Source organism: Lithobates pipiens, unplaced genomic scaffold, assembly GCF_037356315.1.
Source record: "Lithobates pipiens isolate NorthernLeopardFrog02 unplaced genomic scaffold, aLitPip1_a1.2 Scaffold_27, whole genome shotgun sequence".
NCBI classification, from domain to species: domain Eukaryota; kingdom Metazoa; phylum Chordata; class Amphibia; order Anura; family Ranidae; genus Lithobates; species Lithobates pipiens.
Window position 1 is genome coordinate 155891989 of NW_027507788.1, and position 10170 is coordinate 155902158.

At 41.0% G+C, this 10170-nt stretch overlaps 1 protein-coding gene across 1 annotated transcript; it reads right to left on the reverse strand.

Annotated features, from left to right (window-relative positions):
• Positions 1-326: 326 nt before the first annotated feature.
• On the reverse strand, positions 327-6681 carry LOC143934272 (C-type natriuretic peptide 1). The gene is made up of 3 exons (XM_077457737.1): positions 6525-6681; positions 5146-5443; positions 327-899 (listed from the first exon to the last, which is right to left on the reverse strand). The coding sequence occupies exons 1-2, from the start codon at positions 6615-6617 to the stop codon at positions 5153-5155; spliced, it is 384 nt and encodes a 127-aa protein (XP_077313863.1). The 5' UTR covers positions 6618-6681; the 3' UTR covers positions 327-899; positions 5146-5152.
• Between the last annotated feature and the right edge of the window lie 3489 nt (positions 6682-10170).

The following is a 10170-nucleotide window of genomic DNA, read 5'->3' on the forward strand; positions in this document are numbered from 1 at the left end:
GACAGGCGGTGAGGAGGCGATATGTTGCTACCATGCCGCAACCACTTGCATTGCAGGCAAGGGTGATGCGGCCCCATTCAATGGGTTTCATTCAGTAGCAGTACTGCCTGCTGAAACTGATGGGGGGATCATTTTTGTCACGGTGTGTGAACACCCTGTCTGCTGCATTTGCAGCATGGGGGCTGGGGTAGTTAGAGTCAGTAAAAATGCTCCTCAATTGCATGTTTTTACCTCCCCTTCCCTATTCGTAGGTCTAAACGAGCCCTTGGAGTTACCAGCTTCTGTGTGATTACAAATATTTAAATTAGTGAAACAAAAATGATGGATATTTGTTAATTGTTTTATTTATTTAGAATTTAAGCAGAACTGTAACACAGGTAAAAATGAAATGGACTTTAATATTTAAACTGACACATTTCTGAGCTGAAGCAAACTTAGATAACTAGAAAAAAAATCAATATCGCATGAGGACGCCGCAGAAGTAACTGTTCAGTCCTCTGAATCTGCCCGGCGTCTGCTGTGCGCTCAGAAATAGGCTGCCATGGCGGTGGTCGTGCTTGCTTGAATTGGGATGGGGGTGTTGGGTGTTCCCAGTCCCAGCCAGGCATCAGCGTGCATTTTTTACGCACACATATATATAAATCACATTCACTTCTAGTACATCACAGTAAGGTACCCCTGGCTGCATTGATATGTGCAGAGTGTACCACCCTAGTAAATGAGACCCATAAAGTTCCAAAGTAAAGCTCTGTCATCTGATCTTACAAAATAGGATGACTGTAGAATAACGATTGGCCGGGTTGGTAGTTGAAACACATTATGTGGGTGTCAAAGTTGAAGAATGTTGATGTGTTCTGGAGCTGAATGATATCCAGTCCCATCGAAGAGGGATGTAGACCCTGTAAACAGATCACAGATGTTAATAATGCCCTTTTACCATGTTAAGAGAAAACTCCAGTATAGCAAGACATTGATTCAAAGGGATTCAGTCCACAGAGATGTCATAATTCATTGTTTGGTAAGCCCTGGAGAGTGAAACCCCCGTGACAGTCTCTTCTGTCTCTCCAGTTCCCTGGTCTGTATTCCTGCTATGGCCACTATGAGGGCTTTCACCATCCTTGTACTGAGTTCCTAGGTATGCATACCTGCTGTGCCCATTATGACGGTCTCCCACCATCCCTGTGTTGGGTTCCTTGGTTTCTACAGTTGCTGTACCCATTAGAAGGGTCTCCCACAATCCCTGCACTGAGTTCCTTGATTTGCACAGTTGCTGTACCCATTACAAGGGGCTCCCACCATCAGTTGAGTTTCCAGTCTACACACCTGTTGTGTCCATTAGGGGCTTCAACCATAAACGTATTGAGTTCCCAGGTATGCACACTTGCTACGCTCATTATTTCTATGCTCATTATGAAGGTTCTCCACCATCCCTGTGCTGAATTCTAAGATCTGCATACCTGCTGTGACCATTTTGAGAGGTTCCCACCATTCCCAGGTCTGCAGCTCCATGATAGTTGGGTAGAAGTCCTGGCTCTATGGCATGGATATCCAATTAGAGTGATCATCAAGCAACATAAAAAAACAGGGATGACTTATCCCACCAAGCTCCACTTCCAGCTAAACTATTGCCTTTGAGTGATATATAGTTCCACCTGTTACACCATTGGGGAGGAATGTTTTATTGCCCTGATTTAGTGCTGGTTCCCACCAGAATCGCACAGGAACGGGATATTCAGTGAAATGTGATTTTCAGCCAATTCATTTGAATAGGCCAAAATCGCACTGAATCACACCAAAAAGTAGGGCATGCGCACTGCAACTGGATCATATAGTACTAGTAGTACATTGGAATATAGTGCAGTCAAATGCACTGTGTCAGTAATCTGTGTTCAGGGTGTTATTAGGAATCTATTGACTCTGCAGCAGATTGCAAATCCAGTGCATTTGGAACCCAGTGTGGGAAATGGTTTCTTACGCCTGGTAATTGGTTATTACTTATTATATTTAGACATGCCATTCAACTGTTGTAGCAAAAAAAGAAGCAAGACCTTTGTTACGGCAGCAGAGCGGTGTGGCTAAATATGACTCCGCTGTCTAATGGGCAACAAAGGTAAACTCACTACGCATGTTACAATCTGATTGTACAATTTACTTTAGCTCTACCAACATACAGTGCAGGAGCCTGCCTAATTGGATACAGATTGATGGGATCAAGTTTATATAGGTGCTCATATTACATAGCTTTGGAGCATTTGAAGTGGACCTTCACCTTAAAGGCCATGTCATGCCTCCTCCCCCCTCCCTCTCTTACAACTGAACATTATTTTTCTTTTTTTAACCAAGCAGCGCCTTCACATTTCTCGCCTTGGCAAGAATTACACCCCCCCCTTCCCTTCCCGCATTACCTGCAGCACAGCTGTACATACACTGGTTTCTTTTGCCCATCTGGGCATGCATATGCTTTCCCATGCATGGAAAAATGGCTACCAGGGAAGTTCCAAGACTTCCCCATCTTTGTGTATGCATGGAAAATTGTCTGCCATGTGCACAGATGTGCCTATGGGGACCTGAGGACCAGGCAGAGCCCATCAGCTCATCCGCCATAACGGCAGCACCAGAGGGGGATGGAGCTACCTTAGAAGTGGACTGAAGTTACACCCGATGTTGCCAAGACTGCATGGTCAGATTGCAATGTGTTTGGTGAGTCAGTATGCTCAGTAATAAAACTAAACTGAACAGACACGCCCCCCCCTTTTTACAATACAAGTGAGGATGCTTGTGATGAGGGGTGTGGCTATTTCTCAGCTCTGCCAGCACAGACCACTGCAGTGTGAGTGAAGGAATCCGTGTCCATTGCTGTTTGCTTCATTCAATGAGCCTATACCATGCATGTATCCTTTGGGATTTATACTTTTCAATGATGTGAGTTTAGAAAATGCAGCAAAAACAAAGTGGGGAGGTGTGAGTTTATGACATGAGGAGGGGGAATTTAGTGCTATCTACACCATACTCCTGCTAATAAAGTCTTATATAAAGTCTTACAGCTGCTGAGACTGTCCCCTGACCCCAGGTATCGATAAGCCTAGAATATCTGAGAAATATAAGCTGAATCATCTGTTTAATTCATTCTTATTTTACCAGCAAATTCTGTACTGGGAGAGGAAGCAATCCCAGTATGGAGCTCCTTGTATTCCAGCTCAGCATGGCCATATAGGCAGCTCAGTGTGGTTTCAGCACCAAGGACAGCGGCTGTAATTATCCAGCTTATCTGAGCTGTCAATCATCCTGCGCGGAGAAAGAAACACGCACTTCTTGGCTTATTCATTAATTCCTCTTCAGTGATGAAATATCGATGGAGCGGTCTTGTAGCAATTATCGCCCTGTCTGTCATTCGTCTTTGCTAATGTATCTCTTCAATAAATTAATTTAAATTTTGTTAATGGCCAAGACTTTGCTGATGCTTTTCTCCTCCTCCCTTAATTTCCCATAAGAGTGAATGTAAAGCCATAACTTTTTTTTCCCTAGTTTTGAATCCCTGGACGGTTATTTTTTCTGAATGACTTTGGGGGATTTCCCTTTACTTCCTGTCCCAGTGACACAGCAGGAAATAAAAGGAGATCTCTCCACAGTGAGGGAATAGTTGTCACCAGAACAGGCTCATCCTTTGGAAGATTTCCTTTCTTCGCCTGTTCTGATGACAACTCAGTATTTTTAGATTTCCCATCGCTTTGTGTAAGAGAAGCAGTGTTCACCAGAGAGGGTGAATCTCCTCAGGGACACAGTAATAAAAATCTGACAGATGGTCTAACCTTTTGACATTCTATATATAACAAAACCAAAACAAAATTGGATTTACATGCACTTTAATATTATTTGTCTTCAACTTGTTGAACTATTGAAGGGGTCCTGCGGGGAAACTTTGAAACTTTTCCAACTACTTTGGGTACACAGGGGTTCTAAAAGTTTCCTACACCAAAAAAAAAAACGTGTACAGTAGCTAGACATTTGTTTAAGGGTCTATTTACTTATCTCTGGTGTGTTAACGTATGTTATGTGGAGCATCAACATGCATGGCACTAAGACAGTTCAAAATGAATGGAGTGCCAATATACCCTAACATGCCCAAAAATCACACATGACCCTTTTTTTTAAATGCAACAGACAGCATGCATTTGGGCACTTTACAAAAACAGGTTCATAGTATTAGTGCAGGGGTCTCCTAAACGTTCCAAAGAAAGGGCCAGTTTACTGTCTCTCAGACTTTATGGGGCCAGACTGTGCCCAGTGAGAGTAAACAATGCCCCATCTATGGTATTAGGTGGAGAAATAGTTGGTGTCAGTGGAAGGAATAGTGCCCCATTTTTGTTGTCAGTGGAAGGACTCATGCCCCATCATTGGTGTCAGTGGAAAGAACAGTGCCCCATTGTGGGTGTCAGTAACAGGAATATTGTCCCATGGTTGGTGTCAGAGGCAGGAATAATGCCTCAGGGGCCAGATAAAGACAAGCCAAGGGCCAAATCCGGCCCCAGGGCTTTAGTGCACTGGGGTATGATTTAAATCAAATGGGCTGCCCACACATGCTAACATGCCTAAAATCGCAGATTTTGGTAATGCAATGTTTAGAAATGCAAACCCATGCATTAGGTCATTAGGTACATGGGGTGAAATTTAGAATGATTGTCACTGCAGTAAAACAAAACATGTTTTGTATGTTACTGCTCATTGCAGCAATGCATGCATTACAGTAACGCACAAGCGTGAATCCTGCTAAGGTTTATTATGACCTATATTGGTGGCACTATTTGCATCTCTGTCTGATAATAATACAGTATGGAAGGGGTTTTTAACTAGCTCTTTAATGATTTGTATTCAACTTACCTTAGTAGGCAACTTACCTACATAGTATTCACCTGTTCCTAAGCTCAGGGGGCCATTACACCCAACGTTCCTTGCTAGTCTTGTCCAGGTGTGTGCTCAGCTTTACATCTGCTCCCCTACCATTTCTACTGTCTGAGCCCTTAGTAGGCTTACAGCCTATTCTACACCAAACAAACTTGACCCTGTTTTAAAAAAATCATCAGCCCACCACAGATGGGCCAAGACATCAGTGAAGCAAACTTGTTCTGTCATGCCCCTACATCTTACCTATAGCTCAGCAGCCCAGCCCACTGAACGCTCCGATTCTGTCCAGCTTCACCCCGAAACATCCTCTAGAATAGCCCTTTTTGTTTCTTTGTCTGTATCTTCGTGATGTGCCGACGGGGTCGTTTAGCAGCTGCTGGAGCGTCATCTCATGGGGACTGTCGCTTTGCTCCAACCGGTTTTTGTTCCACTGAAGTTCTGGGTCCAATTGGTCCAGAGAATCGGTCGGTACCAGCTGCTGTTCCGCCTCATCAGAACCAAAGGAACGCTCAAAGTTGTCCTCCAGCAACCTGGACAAGCTCTAGGAAGAAGGTGGTTTGGTCATCTCAGAGCTGGACATCAGCACATTTGTAGACATTGCAATCAGAAGGGTTTAATGTAAAATACAAATCAACCTGCCCTTGAGCACATAATCCGGGTTATGGCAGACAGAAATTAAAACCAAGTCAGCGATAGCAAAATCAAACCAATTTCATCGATCATCACCTTGTAGCAATCAGTACATAAAAAATAAAATGTGATTATTTGTTATGTATTACTGCATTTAGATTTTACTTTACATTCACAAAAAAAAAAAAAGCTTGGATGATTATTATTTTATTGATAGGATAGTAGGAAACAATTAAAATTAAAGTTATTGGCTTGGTTTATTAATAATAATAATTATTATTCTATTTTAGTAGGATCCTGTGAGATACATAGGGACTGATGCATGAAAAGGTGCAAACAGATAATTCCTTGCTGTCCATGGGAACCAATTTATTTTATTTTCAGACCTGGACTGCAGTTATCACAGTTAGAAACAGTCTGGATGCTTGTTGCCTATAGCAAACCATCAGAATCCTTGTTTCAGCATCCGACCTGAATTACAGGAACAACAGATGGAAGTTTTTTGATGTAGCACACTTTTCCTATATTAGCCTTTTCTGAAATGCTTACCTGCCTGATCCTTTCAAATCTATTGCCATGGCATCACCAACCAAAACAATTTAAGTCAATACAGGGAATACGGATGACATGCCAAGTGCAGTATCCCATAGCATCCAGATGTCATGGTACTGTGGTGACAACAGTAAAATATGAACTCTGACTGTGCTAGGGGTTACCAATGTTTTCTGTACTAAAAAAAAAAAAAGAAAAAGAAACACTTGCTGGGAGCCTTAGTGCCTCAATGTTGAGATTACTACAGTTTTTTTTTTCTAATCATTTTTTAAAAATCATTTTATTGCATATATTTATTTATGCAAAAAAAAAAGAAAAAATGAACAATAGGAAACACAAATAACAGCCATAATAATGATGAAATAGGTATACAGAAGCATAAAATGCAGTGATTATAATGTATGAGCCCATGATACCGTGTTGCCCAGAGTGCTACCTACCTGCAGGCTGGACAGTGGTTTCCCCTTGGTGTGGTGGTGAGAGACCATGAGGAGCATAATGAATCCCAGGCAGGTGCCACGCTTGTACGACATCTCCTTGCTTTTTTTCCTGATGCCTGGTGTGTGCCTTCCTCTGACTTATCCCTGGCTGCCTTATATCTGGTGCCCCAGCAGGGCTGCCAGCCCACCCACACGTATGGATTGGCTGCTTATCTCATTCTGCCCATCTTATAAAACAATCATATCCTGGCCTGTGAAGAAATTGCACTCATATATATTTATGGTGTTGATCTGGTGAGTAAAGAACTTTTGTCCAAACATTGTCTACAGGGGGGAATACGTGTTTCACATATTAGGCAAGGGTTTTTGTTTTTTTCCCTTAACATCAAAATGAACCTTGAAAAATCAATAGAATATAGGCAATTCTTCCAAACTATGTAATAAAGAATTCCTGCAAAGAAAAAATAATCATAGTTCTGCAAATGAAGAGCACATATGTATTTATATTATTTACAGGAATTATCTCTTTCTTTCCTTCTCTCTTGCTTCCCTTTGTCTTTCCATTTCTCTTCTTATCATTTCGCTCTTCCTTCCTCTCTTTCTTGATGTGACGTCCCCCTTCTCTCTTCTTTCCCTTTCTCTTCTTATCACTCTATTTTCCCCCTTCTCTCTTCTTTCCCTTTCTCTTCTTATCATTCTCTTTCCCTATTCTCTCTTCCTTCCCTTTCTCTTCTTATCATTCTCTTTTCCCTATTCTCTCTTCTTTCCCTTTCTCTTCTTATCATTCTCTTTTCCCTATTCTCTCTTCCTTCCCTTTCTCTTCTTATCATTCTCTTTTCCCTATTCTCTCTTCTTTCCCTTTTTCTTCTTATCATTCTCTTTTCCCTATTATCTCTTCTTGTCTTTCTCTTATCATTCTCTTTTCCCTATTCTCTCTTCTTTCCCTTTCTCTTCTTATCATTCTCTTTTCCCTATTCTCTCTTCTTTTCCTTTCTCTTCTTATCATTCTCTTTTCCCTATTATCTCTTCTTGTCTTTCTCTTCTTATCATTCTCTTTTCCCTATTCTCTCTTCTTTCCCTTCTTATCATTCTCTTTTCCCTATTCTCTCTTCTTTCCCTTTCTCTTCTTATCATTCTCTTTTCCCTATTCTCTCTTCTTTCCCTTTCTCTTCTTATCATTCTCTTTTCCCTATTATCTCTTCTTGTCTTTCTCTTCTTATCATTCTCTTTTCCCTATTCTCTCTTCTTTCCCTTTCTCTTCTTATCATTCTCTTTTCCCTATTATCTCTTCTTGTCTTTCTCTTCTTATCATTCTCTTTTCCCTATTCTCTCTTCTTTCCCTTTTTCTTCTTATCATTCTCTTTTCCCTATTCTCTCTTCTTTCCCTTTCTCTTCTTATCATTCTCTTTTCCCTATTCTCTCTTTTCCTTTCTCTTCTTATCATTCTCTTTTCCCTATTATCTCTTCTTGTCTTTCTCTTCTTATCATTCTCTTTTCCCTATTCTCTCTTCTTTCCCTTCTTATCATTCTCTTTTCCCTATTCTCTCTTCTTTCCCTTCTTATCATTCTCTTTTCCCTATTCTCTCTTCTTTCCCTTCTTATCATTCTCTTTTCCCTATTCTCTCTTCTTTCCCTTTCTCTTCTTATCATTCTCTTTTCCCTATTATCTCTTCTTGTCTTTCTCTTCTTATCATTCTCTTTTCCCTATTGTCTCTTCTTTCCCTTTCTCTTCTTATCATTCTCTTTTCCCTATTATCTCTTCTTGTCTTTCTCTTCTTATCATTCTCTTTTCCCTATTCTCTCTTCTTTCCCTTTTTCTTCTTATCATTCTCTTTTCCCTATTCTCTCTTCTTTCCCTTTCTCTTCTTATCATTCTCTTTTCCCTATTCTCTCTTTTCCTTTCTCTTCTTATCATTCTCTTTTCCCTATTATCTCTTCTTGTCTTTCTCTTCTTATCATTCTCTTTTCCCTATTCTCTCTTCTTTTCCTTTTTCTTCTTATCATTCTCTTTTCCATATTCTCACTTCTTTCCCTTTCTCTTCTTATCATTCTCTATTCCTCCCTCTCTTTCTTTATCTTCTCTCACTCTTTTTTTTCTCTCTCCCTCTCTTCATCTCAGTCTTTGCTCCTCTCTCTTTCTTCTCATCTTTTCTTCCTTTCTCTTTCTATCTTTTGTGTCTTCCCCCCTCTCTGTTTATCTTGGTCTCTCACTCTTCTCTCTCTCTCCTCTCATTCTCTGTTGCACTTACCTTCATTCTCTCTCCATCTCCCATTACTCGTCTCTACCCCTTATCTCTCCCACTCCTATCTAACCTTTTCTATCTCCCTCCATGTTGATGTCTTCCTCGCTCTTACTTTTACTTCTCTGTCACTTTTCTTCACTCCTTCCTCTTTCTTTCCTTTTTTTTTGTTGTTTACCATATTTACCTTCCACCCGGATCCCACCTTATATCTCTCGCTTTCAAGTTTTATCTTCCTCTTTCACTTCTCTCCTTTCCTTCCAGCTCCTTCTACTCTCTATTTTCCTCATTTCACACTTTCTTTTTTGGTTGCTATTTTCCTCTCTCATTCTTTCCACCCCCACCTCACCCTTTTTCTCTTCTATGTCTCCCCACCTTTTGTATTCTTCTCTCTCTCTCTCTCTCATCTCCTCGCTCTCCTCTCCCTACTTTCTTTCTCTTTTCCAACCTCCTCCTTTCATTCACTCATTATCTTCTTCCTCTCTCTCCCACTCCCTTCCCATCCCAATTATATATTCATCTCTCTCTCTCGGCTTCCCCCACTCTTTCTTTCTCATTATAGGAACATTTTGTAAATACTGGATGAAAAAACAAAACATCACAATGCCATTAGCCATACCGTCAGGGTTTCATCAGTCTCGTTAGAGTAATGCCATGTACACACGACAGGTTTTTCCGTCAAAATAAACTCTGACGTTTTTTCCGACAGAGTTACGCTGAAATGGACTTGCCTACACACGATCACACCAAAGTCCGATTGTCTAGAACGCGGTGACATACAACACGTACGACGGGACTAGAAAAAGGAAGTTCAATAGCCAGTGGTCAATAGCTGCCCATGCGTAATTTTTGGACCGTCGGAATAGCATACAGACGAGCGTTTTTCCCCGTAGGAATTGATTCCGTCGGAAACATTTAAAACATGTTCTATTTCAAGGTCTGTCAGAATTTTCAAAAAAAGTCAGATGAAGCTCACACGTGATCGGAATATCCGATGGAATGATTCCGCCTGACCTTTTCTGCCGGAAAGTCCAACCGCGTGTACACGGCATTAAACTTTTCATTGTTCATTGTCTGCTGTGGGCAGGAACTCCAATTTTGCTCTCTTTTTCTTTTGCACAATTTGTCAAAATGATCTTCTTCTTCTATTTGTATCTTCTCACCTCCTTTTATCTTTATCTCCTTATCTACCCACACTTTTCTTTTATCCACCCATTCATGCATCCTTCCTTCCATCCATCTATCATGCATCCATCCACCAATTCACCCATCCATTCCTTTGTACATCCGACAGCCCATGCGTTCATCTATCTATCCATCTATGCACGATCCATTTGTCCATCCATCCACCAGTTTGTCCTTCTATTCATCCATCCAACTATCCATAAAACCACCTATCCATCTAT

Coding starts and splice junctions, on each gene's coding strand:
- LOC143934272 (XM_077457737.1), bottom strand. CDS start 6,617: ATGTCGTACAAGCGTGGCACCTGCCTGGGATTCATTATGCTCCTCATG. Junction 5,444..6,524: donor AACCACTGTCCAGCCTGCAG/GTAGGTAGCACT, acceptor CCTTCTTCCTAG/AGCTTGTCCAGGTTGCTGGA.